This window comes from Puma concolor, chromosome E1 (genome assembly GCF_028749965.1).
Source record: "Puma concolor isolate L17-30 chromosome E1, mPumCon1.1.hap2, whole genome shotgun sequence".
NCBI classification, from domain to species: Eukaryota; Metazoa; Chordata; class Mammalia; order Carnivora; family Felidae; genus Puma; species Puma concolor.
Genome location: NC_141680.1, coordinates 20,704,402 through 20,718,899, shown reverse-complemented (window position 1 = coordinate 20,718,899; position 14,498 = coordinate 20,704,402). Strand labels below are relative to the sequence as shown.

The window sequence follows — 14,498 nt, the reverse complement described above, 5'->3', positions numbered from 1 at the left end:
GTGCTTATTCCAATCCTCTGCCCATTTTTTTTTTCAGTTGGTTTGCCTGCCTTTTTCTTACTTTCTAGGAATTTATATATATATATATATATATATATATATATATTTTTTTTTTTTTTTTTTTTGGATACCAGTTCTTTGTTAGTTATATGTTTTGAAAATATTTGCTTTCACTCTACGACTTGCTTTTTCCCTGTTGTCTTTTTTTTTTTTTTTAATTTTTTTTTTTCAACGTTTATTTATTTTTGGGATAGAGAGAGACAGAGCATGAACGGGGGAGGGGCAGAGAGAGAGGGAGACACAGAATGGGAAACAGGCTCCAGGCTCTGAGCCATCAGCCCAGAGCCCGACGCGGGGCTCGAACTCCCGGACCGCGAGATCGTGACCTGGCTGTAGCCGGACGCTTAACCGACTGCGCCACCCAGGCGCCCCTTTTTTTTTTTTTTTTAATGCAGTTATTTATTTGTTTAGAGCACAAGCAGGGAGAGGGCAGAGAGAGAGGGAGAGAAAGAATCTCAAGCAGTCTCCACGCTGTCAGCACAGAGCCCGATGCGGGGCTTGATCCCACGAACCACAAGATCATGACGTGAGCCGAAGCCAAGAGTCGGATGCTCAACCGACTGAGCCACCCAGGTGCCCCCGGGAATGGATTTTTGATATATTTTAGTTGGTAGCTTCCAGATCCCCAGAGTCAAATAAGGGGACAAAGCCATGTGGTCAAAACAAAACAAAACAGGGGCGCCTGGGTGGCGCAGTCGGTTAAGCGTCCGACTTCAGCCAGGTCACGATCTCGCGGTCCGTGAGTTCGAGCCCCGCGTCGGGCTCTGGGCTGATGGCTCAGAGCCTGGAGCCTGTTTCCGATTCTGTGTCTCCCTCTCTCTCTGCCCCTCCCCCGTTCATGCTCTGTCTCTCTCTGTCCCAAAAATAAAAAAACGTTGAAAAAAAAATTTTAAAACAAAACAAAACAAAACAAAACAAAAAGCCCCATAGTTGAAGACAGATTGTATTTTGAGAGAGATACGAATCAAGTGTTTGGCAAAAGGGCCAGGATGCTCTGGCTTGGCAGAGAGGGGGGCTTCTTGGGGCAGGAGACACCCTTGTTGGCCCTTGAGAGGTGAGAATTCATTTGGAGGGGATCCTAGGGAAAGGGACCGGCAGACACAGAAGTGCAGAGGTGAGACAGCGTGGAACGTGTATGGGGAACTTTAAGTCACCCAGTCTGTCTCCTGAGTGGATGTATTAAGGAGGAAGTTATCAGCTTCAAGTAACACGATACTGATCTACAAGTGGCTGAAACAATTAGGTCAGTTTATCTCGTACTGAACCAAAAGTCTGCAGGTGGATGGTTTCAGGGAACAACGTCATCAAGGCATTCTTCATGCTTTTTTTTTTAAGTGTTGGTTTTGCCTTGACAGTTTTTCTTCCAAAACGTTTATTTATTTTGAGAGAGGGGGGAAGGGGCACAGAGAGAGGGAGAGAGAGAATCCCAAGCAGGCCCGGTGCAGAACCCAACAAGGGGCTGGATCCCACAAACCATGACATGAGATCATGCCTTGAGCTGAGATCGAGCCAGATGCTTAACTGACCGAGCCACCCAGGCGCCTCTGTTCTTCATGCTCTGTTGTCAGCATTACTTGTCCCGCAGAGGTGGCTGTTGCTCTTAGTTCCTCCTCCCGGCTACCAGAGCCTCAGGAAGAAAGGGGAGGCGGCTGCTTCTCTTTCCTGATACGCCCCAAACAGAATCACACCCTTCTTAATCCGCAGCAAAGGGAGATGGATTACCTTAACCGGTTCGCCTTCCCTGGAGACATTGCCACCTGCCTACAACCAGGGATCTATTGGGAGAGGCAGCACTGTGGGTGTTGGGTGCCAGAGAGGGTGCCTGGTGGTGTGCAGAGAGAGAAAGAGCTAGAACATTAAGGTGAGGCCCCACCACAGGGCAGGGATTTGGAGATTTAGTCAGCCCTGGGGCTGCTGGCAAGGACAGGTAGGGTGTGTATAAAGGACAGGGCAGGGGTTAGGTTGATAGGCAGCTGGAAAATTGGTGGGGGGGGGGGGGGCGGTACTGCAAGAGCCCAGGTGAGAGATAATGCAGGTAAGGTTGTAGAATTTTGTGTGTTTTTAAAATTTTGCAAGTTACCACACAGTAGTGAGTCATGAAATGAATATTGATTTAGTGGTTCCAACTAACCTAGATTTTTTATTTTTATTTTATTTTTTAATGTTTGTTTTTGAGAGAGAGAGAGAGAGAGAGAGAGAGAGCAGGGGAGAGGCAGAGAGGGAGACACAGAATCTGAGGAAGGCTCCAGGCTCTGAGCTGTCAACACAGACCCCGACGCGGGGCTCGAACTCACGAACTGCGAGATCACGACCTGAGCCTAGGTCGGATGCCTAACCGACTGAGCCACCAGGCGCCCCAACCTAGCTTAAAAAACAAAAGCAAAAACAAAACCAAAAAACCTCTTACCTCCCCAGGATCCTGCATGCCCGTAGTCTCTTTAACTTGACTTTGTCCTGTTTCCTTTTAAATCTCTCTAAACATTGTCTCTTAGTCTTTTGGGGAATCTGAATTATCTGCTCACCCCCAATACTGGTGCTCCCAGAGTTTTCTCTTTGACTTGGTGTGATTTTCTCACACTACCCTCCCCCCAGCTCATCCCTTGCACTTTCATGGGATAAAGTACCATCTCTCTACACTGACAACCTCCAAATCTATACCCCAGCACAGTCCTCTCCCTTAGCATCAGACTTAGCATCTATCTACTAGGCATCTCCACCTGGTGTCCTGTAGACTTTTTGTTTTTATCATTTATTTTGAGAGAGGCAGCGATAGCATGAGTGGGGGAGGGGCAGAGAGAGAGGGAGAGACAGAATCCCAAGCAGGCTCTGTGCTGTCATCATGGAACTTGTTGCAGAGCCTGATGCGGGTCTTGATCTCATGAACCATGAGATTATAACCTGAGCTGCAATCAAGAGTCAGACGCTCAACCGACTGAGTCATTCAGGTGCTCCCACACAAGTATTATTTTTTTTTTACTTTTTTTTTTCAACGTTTATTCATTTTTGGGACAGAGAGAGGCAGAGCATGAACGGGGGAGGGGCAGAGAGAGAGGGAGACACAGGATCGGAAACAGGCTCCAGGCTCTGAGCCATCAGCCCAGAGCCCGACGCGGGGCTCGAACTCACGGACCGCGAGATCGTGACCTGGCTGAAGTCGGACGCTTAACCGACTGCGCCACCCAGGCGCCCCACAAGTATTTTTTTTTAACGAAGCTTTTGTGTCACACCAGACGCCTATGTGTCCTGCGTCCTGGTCAAAAAGGTTTTAAAAGGTCAAAAGGTTTTAAAAACATTGAAACCAGGTAACAGGCTAGATGGAAGGAGTGGGAGGAGCCAGGGGCATCTGCAATACAAACGGGGAAGTTAGGAGGAGCTGGTTTGGGGGGGTGGGGGAGTAACAACTTTTGTTTTGAACACCCGGAGTCTGGTTTACAGTAAATCATACAGCGTAGTTGCCCCTTTACCTTCCACTTCCAGGTTCTGGTCCAAGTAATATTGAACGAACGCTCTGAGGAATGAGGGAGTTTCCCTTCAAGGTCATTAATAATTAGCTCCCAGGAAGAGGTAATCCTTTAAAAGGGGAACTAACGTTTACTGAACCCTTACCAAGTGCTGGGCTCTCTGCATCCATTGTTTTTTTACATTTCAATTTTTTTTTTAACAGGAGTGAGTTGTGTACAGGGGGGTTAAATGCTTGATAGACAAGCAAAAAAACTGCCCTAGAACCAACTTATTCATCATCATCTTCTTCTTCTTCATCTTCCTCCTCGTCCTTGTCCTCCTCCTCTTCCTTCTTTTTCTTGCGTTTCTCAGCCTTGACGACTCCGTTTTTTGCCACGTCAGGCTTTCCTTTAGCTCGGTCTGCAGCGATATGCTTTTCACATTCTTCCTTCAGCCTCGGAGTCCTCTTTTCATAAGGCTGCTGGTCATCTGCAGCGGTGGTGTTGTTCCACATCTCGCCCAGTTTCTTTGCAACATCACCAATGGATAGGCCAGGATGTTCTCCTTTGATATCCGCCCCTTTAGGGGGGGGATAGAAGTTTTCATTTCTCTTTCATAAAGGCCTTGTCTGTCTTTGCCCTGTCTTCAAACTTTCCTCGCTCTTTAGCAGACATGGTCCTCCACCTCTCCGAGCACCTCTTAGAAAACCCGGAGAAGTCGACTGAAGCATCTGGGTGCTTCTTCTCGTGCTCCTCTTAGCAAGTTTGCACAAAGAGTGCATATGATGACATTTTGCCTCTCGGCTTCTTAGGATCTCTTTGGCCCATGTTTAATTATTTTCCTCAGCGAGGCACAGAGTCGCCCAGTGCCCGTGTGCCTCTCACTTGCCCCGGTGCTGTGTCTGTGGAGCCCGAGGTACTGCAATGGCTGTCCAGCTGTTGGTTTTTTTTTTTTTTTTTTTTAACGTTTATTTATTTTTTGAGAGAGACCGAGAGTGTGAGCGGGGCAAGGGCAGAGAGAGAGGGAGACAGGGGACCCGATTGCCGGTGAACGTCATCATCTCTGAAAGCATCAATCACCAGGGTTCCCGATGGCTTCAGGTGTTAATTTCCTAGGGCTACTGTAACAGACTACCACAAACCACGTGGCTTAGAGCAACAGAAGTGTATTCTGTCCTGGTTCTGGAGGCTAGAAGACTGAAATCACAGTGTAAGCAGGGCTGGTTCCTTCCTTTTTTTTACGTTTTATTTTATTGTTATTTATTTTGAGAGAGACAGTGTGAGTGGGGGAAGGGCAGAGGGAGGGGTAGAGGGAGGGAGAATGAATCCCAAGCAGGTTCCACACGGTCAGTGCACAGAGCCCGATGCAGGGCTCGAACCCATGAAAATGTGAGATCATGACCTGAGCCGAAATCAAGAGTCAGATGCTTAACCAAGGAGCCACCCAGGCGCCCCTGGGCTGGTTCCTTCTGAAGGTGAATCTGTTCCCTCTCTCCTACTTGGTGATGACCCACTGGTGATCCTTGGCTTATACATGTACCACTGCCACCTCTGCCTCCATTTTCACACGGCATTCATTTGGTCATTCTTTTAAGGGCACAGTCATACTGTCATACTGAATTAGTCACCTGCCCCCACTCCAGGATGACCTCATTTTAGCTAATTACATTTGCAGTGACCTGATTTCCAAATAAGGTCACATTCTGAGGTACTGAGGGCTACAACTTCCACATGTCTCATTTCATTTCACTTCACTATTTCATTTCATTTTATATACAGAGAGAGAGCATGAGCAGGGGAGAGAGGCAGAGGGAGGGAGAGAGAATCCCAAGCAGGCTCCATGCTCAGTGTGAAGCCCAGTACGGGGCTCAATCCCACTACCCTGGGATCATGACCTAAGCCAAAATCGAATCTAACACTTGGGGCGCCTGGGTGGCTTAGTCTGTTACATGTCTGACTTTGGTTCAGGTCATGATCTCACGGTTCATGAGGTCCAGCTCCCCATCGGGTTCCCTGCTGTCAGTGCGGAGCCTGCTTCCGATCCTGTCCCCTTCCCCCCCCCCCCCCCCGCCCGCCCCAACCTCTTTCAAAATAAGTAAATAAACTTAAAAAGAAAGTCACTCAACGGAGCCACCCAGGCGCCCCAACATATCTTTATTGAAGGATGCAATTCAACCCATAACACCTCATTAAGCAGAATAAGCCAGGAGCAAAAAGGAAATTATTTGATTTGGAGGATTTTGCACAAAAAGTTGAGATTATTTCTTTTTTACAGTCCTAAATTCTCCAGGAATTGGTAAGATTCCTAGAATTCTCCTGAGTATTTCTTATGAATACTTAGAAGTCCCTACATTTCCACTACTTCCTGGACGATATCTACAAAGACATTACCACCTCATGAAAACACAAACCCACCCCCTTTCCCTTCAAAACCCACCTCCCTCCTGACTTCTGTGTTTTTCACAAAACTCGCTAAAATCTCCCCATGTTCCAGACAGAACCCTTTTCTTTCCATTCTCCTTACCCCTTCCAGGTTCAGTTCCTGATGGCTGCCTGCCCCTTGGGAAGAGACACTCCCTCCCTCTTCCACCTCCAACCCAGTCTGGCACTTTTATATATGGCCAATTTTCTAGAAACACCATCTCCCGTCTGACCCTACAAAAGCCTCAGTAGCTTCGGGCTACCTAATGAAGCTATTTAACTGCTCCATTCCGTATTCAAGGCCCAACCAAATTTTGTGCCAGCTTCATGTGCCACCCCACCCCCATCCCTGCCAAATGGAACGCTGCTCCGACCTCCTCCTACCTCGCCCTTCCTTGACCTCCTGCTTCTCCCAGTTGCCCCTTTCTGCCTAGAGGTAGGGCTATTTGTGTCCCTGTCTCTGCTCCCCACCAGGCTCCGCTCCTTGAGCCCCAGGCAAGGCCCCCACAAGGCCGTATCAGTTCATGTGCCTGGAATAAACCCAGGGAGTCTCCCTGAAGGAGGGACCTTGCCAACTACAAACTAGAAGTGGCCTAGGCGTTTTCATCCCAGAGATTGGGCTCAGCGGCTGTCAAGGGCCGGCCGGGCCGAGAACGTCTCCCGGACTCAGTGGAAGGAAAGTGCGGGCCGCCCAGGGGCTGGGGATCTGGAGACACCGCCTCGGCCGCAGCGCGCCCGGAGTCCGCAGCCCACAGGCAACTCACCCGCTCCTCAGGCCGGACTTACCTCCCGCCGGTGCCGGAACGCCACGCCGGCCGGAACCTTTCCGCCGAGAGGCCGGGCACTTTGGGGCGGAGCACGTAGGGACCGGAAGTCGGCGGAGGAAGATTGGACTGTGGGCACCTGGTGCTTTACCTGGAGGATGAGCGTCCATTGTCTCCTCGTGGCGGGAGGTAGCGTTCCTGGAATATTAGGTTAATTTCCCGTCTGTCCTGGGACATTTCCTCTCTCGGGTCCCCTGTCCAGCTCTCCGTCTTGGAGTTCTCGCTGAGCTGAGAGGCGCCTCGGAGCGATTGTGCTTCCCGGGGAAGGGGTCCGCGAGGGGCTCCTTCCCGGACTGGGTGGCGGGCGGGCGGGCGGACGGTTCAGATTCTAACGGCCGTTTGCTGACTTCTGGCTGTATTTTCTTCCTGGGGCTGCAGTGTCAGAGTGACTTCCCATTGGTTTTACAGAATTGTTTCTTGCATAGTTTTTGCCCTTGCACTTGCAGAAGCATAGTCATAGTAGAAATCTCGAAAAGTGTACCGGAGAAACAAAAATCGTCCTTCAATCTACCACTCAGCTGAAACATTTCTTACACACGTATAAAATTTAATTTTATCTGGCTCCCCCGGATGAGAAAGAAACTAGTGAAAATGTTCTTAACAAGAGATAGTAATTACAAAAGGATCTTTCTAAAGTTAAAAATGCCAAAACGTTAAGCAGTTGAAGACATTGAAGGGCATAAAATTTCCAGGTTGTAAAACTTAGGACTTGTCCACAAAAATCAGAAGACACCTCTTGTGAATTTAGTCTACTACTTCTAAAATTATGGGAAAGTCTCTGCCACTTTGCAAAGGCTCTGGTGAAGCCACAACTAATACTAAAGAGAAGTAGGACATTCCAACTTACATTTTGCTAAATTTTCCTTTCAGGAAGGTGGCGATGTTTTCCAGTTCCGTTAGGGTCATCCTTGGTCCAGGGTCTCCATAATTCCTGCTGTCGGAAAAAATCCACCGCACCTAAGAAGATTATTCCCAGTGTTGCTCTTTGTGATGAAAATACAAAGAAATCTGGAAATGCACTTGACAAGCTCTTCTCTTCAGAGCAGCAGGCTTCCATCCTGCAGGTGTTGAATACAGCATCTAATAAAGAACTTGAAGCTTTCAAATTGCTTCGTGGAAGAAAATCCATCAATATTATAGAGCACAGAGAGAAGTTTGGGCCATTTCAGAATTTGGAGAGTTTAATGAATGTGCCCTTGTTTCAGTACAAAACTACCATTCAAGTTTGTAACTCCATTCTTTGTCCAGAGACTGAAGGGGAAAAAAGAAAGTTCCAAGACAACCGGCTCTTGAGAAAGCTCATCAAACCAGAGATAAAAAGAGAGAGACTTAAGGTATATCATTTTTCTTTTTTTTTTTTTTTTTTTTTTAACGTTTTTTTTTTATTTATTTATTTTTTTTGGGACAGAGAGAGACAGAGCATGAACGGGGGAGGGGCAGAGAGAGAGGGAGACACAGAATCAGAAACAGGCTCCAGGCTCTGAGCCATCAGCCCAGAGCCCGACGCGGGGCTCAAACTCACGGACCGCGAGATCGTGACCTGGCTGAAGTCGGACGCCTAACCGACTGCGCCACCCAGGCGCCCCGGTATATCATTTTTCTTAATGTCCGCTATATGGCCTACATATTTGAGAACATACTTTGCAAAGCACTATTCTGGGCATCAAGACAGCTTAGAGTTTAGTTGGTATGTGATCAGTACTGAAGAATGAGATATACAGATAGTAAATTGGCAATGGATGGGGCAGGGAACTGTGGGCTGTGACTGTTGGGCAGATTACTGGTAGAACTCAACCTGGATCTTGGAGAGAGAGAATTAGGCTACCTGGAGGAGGTGGGCATTCTAGGAAGAAAGAACAGTTGTAGAGAAATAGGTCTGTGCAAGGTTTATTTAAGAGGAATGTTGAGAAGCTATCTGGCTGTGTCTGAGGGTTCTATCGAGAGTAATGAGAAATTAAGATGCAGAGATGGTTATGGCCAGGGAGTGACTGTACAACATTATACTGGTCTTTCCAGCAGGATTTAACGTAATCTTTCCCTCCCTACCTCCTTTTAAAAAGCATTCTAAAAGCAAATCCTTTTCAGTGTTGTATTTATTTATTTATTTATTATTATTATTTTTTTTTTAACGTTTATTTATTTTTGAGACAGAGAGAGACAGAGCATGAACGGGGGAGGGTCAGAGAGAGAGAGGGAGACACAGAATCTGAAACAGGCTCCAGGCTCTGAGCTGTCAGCACAGAGCCCGACGCGGGGCTCGAACTCACGGACCGCGAGATCATGACCTGAGCCGAAGCCGGCCGCTCAACCGACTGAGCCACCCAGGCACCCCTTTATTTATTTATTTATTTATTAAAGCGAGAGACAGAGCACGAACAGGGGAGGGCAGAGAGAGAAAGAGAGGGAGACACAGAATCCAAAGCAGGCTCCAGGCTCTGAGCTGTCAGCACAGAGCCCGATGTGGGGCCTCAACCCACGAACTGTGAGATCATGACCTGAGCCAAAGTCAGACACTTAACTGACTGAGCCACCCAGGTGCCCTCTTTTTTTTTTTAATGTTTATTTATTTTTGAGAGAGAGAGACTGAGTGCAAGTGGGAGAGGGGCAGAGAGAGAGGGAGACACAGAATCTGAAGCAGGGTCCAGGCTCTGGGCTCTCAGCACAGAGCCCAACATGGGGCTCAAACTCACAAACTGCAAGCTCATGACCTGAGCTGAAGTTGGAAGCTTAACCGACTGAGCCACCCAGGCACTTTAAGACAAATATTAGAATTACTTGGCACATCAGACATTAAACCTTGGAGGAGGGACTTAGGTCCTGTGTAACAATACATGATAAAATATTCTCTCATCCTATACCAGTAGTAAGCACACTTTTTTCTAGACCAGTAGTTCTCAGTTTTGGGGGATTATGGATACTTTCTGAAAACCTGATGAAAGCTATGGACCTCTTTTCAGGAAAACAAGAACACGTATACATAGAATGTTGCATGTACTTTCAGAGGGTTTGTAAGTTTCATGAAGCCCATCCATGGACTCCTGATAGAACTCTTGCAGTTGATCTGGAACATACTTCAAACGACATTTTTCAGGGGTTGGATTTTCCTTCAAAGTGTTTGCTACAAATACTATTTATACTCACTACAGTGGAGTTGCAATCTTATTTAGAGGGTTAGGTTCTAAAGTTATTTTGTATGGAAAAAGTCATGCAGTAGTCCTTAAAAAAAATCTTGCCCGTGAAGTACTGTGTGTGACCTGGTACAGTAATTGTTATGTACAGTATATCTCAGCAGTCATTGAGCTAAAGAAAAGAACCAAAAGAAGGCCTGTATTTTGTAGATTGGGCATCCAAACTATTCTGCCCATAGTGGATATTTATCCATTCCTTAGCAGTGAAAGGGAGATGGGCATAGAATTAGAAAATGTTCCTGCTTATCTGCCTTTGTATCTGTGGAGCATGTTGCATATCCATATAACTAGATGAACTGTGTGGGAGTGAAGTGATGCCCAGACTTCATGCAGAGTTGAACCCACATATCCAATTATCTACTACACATTTCCCCTTAGAAGCCCTGTAGGCAACCTGAATGGAATACATAAAAAAACAACTCACCTCCCCTTAACCTTCCCAAGTTGATCTGCTTCCTATCATCATCTTTAACAGGTGCCATTCAATCACTGAAATAAAACTGGATTTATCCTAAGCTCCTCCATCCCACATATCAATTCTACCCCCATTATCTCTGCTCTATTTCTTGTCCTCACTGTCACTGTCTTCAATTTTGTTACAAGTTTTTTTATTTTTGAGAGAGAGAGCAGGTGCCCAAGCAGAAGAGGGGGAGGGAGGGAGGGAGAGAGAGAATCCCAGATGGGCCCTGCACTGTCAGCACAGAGCCCGGCACCGGGCTCCATCTCACAAACCGCAAGATCATGGCCTGATGATCTTGGGTATGGGTATGTTTCTTGTTTCCAGTCCAGCACAGTCCCCAGCAACATTTGAATATTTGAATGCCGATTTTGGGCAAGGCACTGAGAATAAGTAAAGGTTCTTTGTTTATAAACTGCTACTTTGTTTTTTAAATATTATTGCTGCATTTCTTTAACAATTCTCAGTTCATAAACTGTAAATATATTTGTTATAGAAACTAATTTGGCATTCTGAGTTTATAGCTTAAATTTTGTATCTATTAAAATGTCTATACTTGTCATTAAACCAGCCTTTTTGTTTTAGGCAGTTAATAGTATCGTATCCATTGTTTTTGGAACTAGAAGAATTGCCTGGGCTCACCTGGATCGTAAATTGGCCGTGCTAGACTGGCAGCAAAGTGAGTGTTGCCAGTTGATGAAAGGAACATACTTATCATCTGTCTATTTACAAGAGGTAAAGCAGTTGCACCTCCAAATTCCCACCTGCCGGAACTCCTCGTGTAGTTTAATCTTCTAGTCCTAAGAGGAATGAAATACAGTACTAACGATGGACTCTCTTTGCGTGCTTATTATTCACCCATTCCTATCATGTTTTCATCACCTTATGATTTTTATTTTTATTTTTTATTTATTTTTTTTTATTTTTGGGACAGAGAGAGACAGAGCATGAACGGGGGAGGGGCAGAGAGAGAGGGAGACACAGAATCGGAAACAGGCTCCAGGCTCTGAGCCATCAGCCCAGAGCCCGACGCGGGGCTCGAACCCACGGACCGCGAGATCGTGACCTGGCTGAAGTCGGATGCTTAACCGACTGCGCCACCCAGGCGCCCCACCTTATGATTTTTAAAGGTTGAATCTTCATTTAGTTCATGAAATACCTTCATGTGTCAAAGGCATATACTGAGAAAAATCAGTGTTAAAATATATTATTCTAAATGTTATAGAATTTTATCCCTATATAAAGCTTGTTTTTCAAAAATGCTGTCACTAATTGTCTCATTGAGTCTTCAAAACCTTGTGAGATGGGGAGTAATTACCATCCTGATTACACATAGGGAACTGGTATAATCAAGCATCTGATGGGATTAATCATTTGCAGATGATTGATTATAGGCTAGTTATTCTAACTCTGCTCTACCCTAGACATTTTTATTTAATTAATTTATTTAAAAACTTTTTTTTAATGTTTATTTTTCAGAGACAGAGCGGAGTGGGGGAGGGGCAGAGAGAGACAGAGACAAAATCCAAAGCAGGCTCTGGGCTCTGAGCTGTCAGCACAGAGCCCAATGCAGGGCTTGAACTCACAAACCATGAGATCACGACCTGAGCCAAAGTCGGACACTTAACCGACTGAGCTACCCAGGCGCCCCTTATTTTATTTACTTTTTAAAATGCTTATTTATTTTTGAGAGGGAGACAGAGGATGTGAGGCAGGCTCTGTGCTGAGAGCAGAGAGCCTAGTGCAGGACTCGAACTCATAAACTGTGAGATCATGACCTGATGTGAAGTCAGACACGTAACCCACTGAGCCACCCAGACGCCCCACCCCTAGACATTTTTAAAAGGTTAACAGAAGTTTTAAGTTGTCTAATCTTTTGTAAAATTAAAAAAAAAAAAAATTTTTTTCTTTTGAGAGCAAATGGGAGAGAAGGGCAGAGAGAATCCCAAGCAGGCTCCACGCACCCCACAGACCCCAACATGGCTCAGTCCCATGACTATAGGATCATGACCTGATCCAAAATCAAGAGTTGGACGCTCAACCAGCTGAGCCACCCAGGTGCCTGTTAAGTTGTCTAGTACAGATTTTAGAAATTATGAAGCCCAGGGGACCACCTGGTGGCCAGTTGGTTGGGCATCTGACTTTGGCCCAGGTCATGATCTCATGGTTTGTGAGTTCCAAGCCCCACATCAGGCTCTGCACTGCACAGCAGAAAGCCTGCTTCAGATCCTCTTTCTCCCTCTCTCTCCGCCCCTCCCCTGAGCTCACTTGCTCACTCGAGTGCTCTCTCTCAAAAATAAACATTTCCAAAAAACAGGAAGAAAGAAATTATGAAGCCCATTTTACAGATGAAGAAACCAGTACTTGGGAGGACTAAATGGCCTGTCTTAGGTCAGCTTATTCCTGATAGAACAATGACCAGAACCTGGCTGTCCTGAGGCCTCCATTAAATGCTTTTTCAGTTACTTCAGAACTGTTAGCAGGAGTTTAACCTAAGTTATATATTAAAAAAAATACAGGTTATGAGCCTGGGTGGCTCAGTCAGTTAAGTGTCTGACTTCAGCTCAGGTCATGATCTCATGGTTTGTGGGTTCGAGCCCATGTCGGGTTCTGTGCTGACAGCTCACAGCCTGGAGCCTGCTTTGGGTTCTTTGTCTCCCTTCTCCCTCTGTCCCTCCCCCGCTCATGCTCTGCCTTTTAACAATAAATAAACATTTAAAAAAATAAATGGGAGAGGGGACCCAAACAACAAAGTAGTTCTTGTCACTAATTTTGTCTTTTTTTTTTTTTAAGATTTCTTCAGTCATTTCAAAGATGCCTAACGCTGACCTCTATGTTCTGGAAAAAATAGGGCTTTCAATTCAGAACTCCTCTCGGTTTCCTGTACTGTTACATTTTCACATCATGGAAGCCATGCTGTATGCCTTATTAAATAAAACTTTTGTCCAGGACGGCCAGCACCGGGTACTGAGCATGAATCGAAATGGAGTGGGGAAGCACTTTGAGCTGATGATTGGTGACACGCGGACTAGTGGAAAAGAACTAGTGAAGCAGTTCCTTTCAGAGTCCGTACTGAAGGAGGAGCCTCGGGTAGTCTTCCCATCAGAGAAGATCGTCCGCTACAGACAGATGTTTTCGTCTACTGAAGAACAGAGAGCGGAAGAGTTATATGATTCATTGTTACAAGCCATTGCCTTCTACGAATTAGCAGTTTTTGATACTGAACCTTAAAATTCTGAGGTTACTGTAATGGGCTCTACTGTTATATCTATTAAATTGTATTTATTAGTTCTGAAGCTGTAAAACCAACTGTTTTTAACGACCATGTTTATGGAGAAGGAAACATGTTTATATTCGGATGTTTAGGGTCAGACTTTCGGCTGTTGAATTGTTTACACAATAATAGGTCTAGGCCAAATCAATAAATATCTTAGAGGAGACTGTGTGCCTTTTGGGTTTTAGTGTTAAATGGTAAGATGCTCCCTAAACAGCCAAAACAAGAAACGAGTTATCTCCCCTGAAAAGCAAATCCCATCCTAAAGGATTGAATTGTTATATTGCTAAAATAGGGAGTAATGATTTTTCTGGGTGGTGCTCATCTTGGGAATAACACTAATTATAACCGAGAACACAACTTACATCTTCTTCTTCTGTAAGTAGCACGTGGTTCGACGTACTGCTTCCAAAGGTAATTTTCATCAACTCGGTCTATCAAACCCAGAACAAACAAGCTTTGTCTAATAGGTTCATTTTTTTTTCACTTTTGAAATATTTTACTTGGACAGACCATCTTTTGAGAAAAGTAGGACTGGGCTGCCTGGGTGGCTCAGTCAGTTAAGCATCCCGACTTGATTTCAGCCAAGGTCATGATGTCGTGGTGAGATCGAGCCCCACGCTCAGTGCGGAGCCTGCTTAGGATTCCCTCTCTGCCCCTCCCCATCTTGTGTCTGTGTGCTCTCAAAATAAACATTTAAATGGGGCGCCTGGGTGGCGCAGTCGGTTGGGCGTCCGACTTCAGCCAGGTCACGATCTCGCGGTCCGTGAGTTCGAGCCCTGCGTCAGGCGCTGGGCTGATGGCTCGGAGCCTGTTTCCGATTCTGTGTCTCCC

At 46.0% G+C, this 14,498-nt stretch overlaps 1 protein-coding gene and 1 pseudogene across 3 annotated transcripts; one reads left to right on the top strand and one right to left on the bottom strand.

The window, feature by feature from the left end:
- Positions 1–3,028: 3,028 nt before the first annotated feature.
- On the bottom strand, positions 3,029–5,581 carry LOC147574188 (high mobility group protein B1 pseudogene; annotated as a pseudogene).
- Positions 5,582–6,718: 1,137 nt separating this feature from the next.
- Positions 6,719–13,830, top strand: TEFM (transcription elongation factor, mitochondrial). 3 transcript variants are annotated; one of them, XM_086686569.1, is made up of 4 exons: positions 6,719–6,874; positions 7,616–8,079; positions 10,976–11,125; positions 13,184–13,830. In XM_086686569.1, exons 1-4 carry the CDS (start codon positions 6,844–6,846, stop codon positions 13,619–13,621), a joined length of 1,083 nt encoding a protein of 360 aa, XP_086542695.1. In that variant the 5' UTR covers positions 6,719–6,843; the 3' UTR covers positions 13,622–13,830. The 3 variants fall into 3 exon arrangements, with proteins under 3 accessions (XP_086542695.1, XP_025773624.2, XP_086542696.1); XM_025917839.2 differs by having other exon boundaries at positions 6,777–6,895; XM_086686570.1 differs by lacking the exon at positions 10,976–11,125 and having other exon boundaries at positions 6,777–6,895.
- The last annotated feature ends 668 nt before the right edge of the window (positions 13,831–14,498 follow it).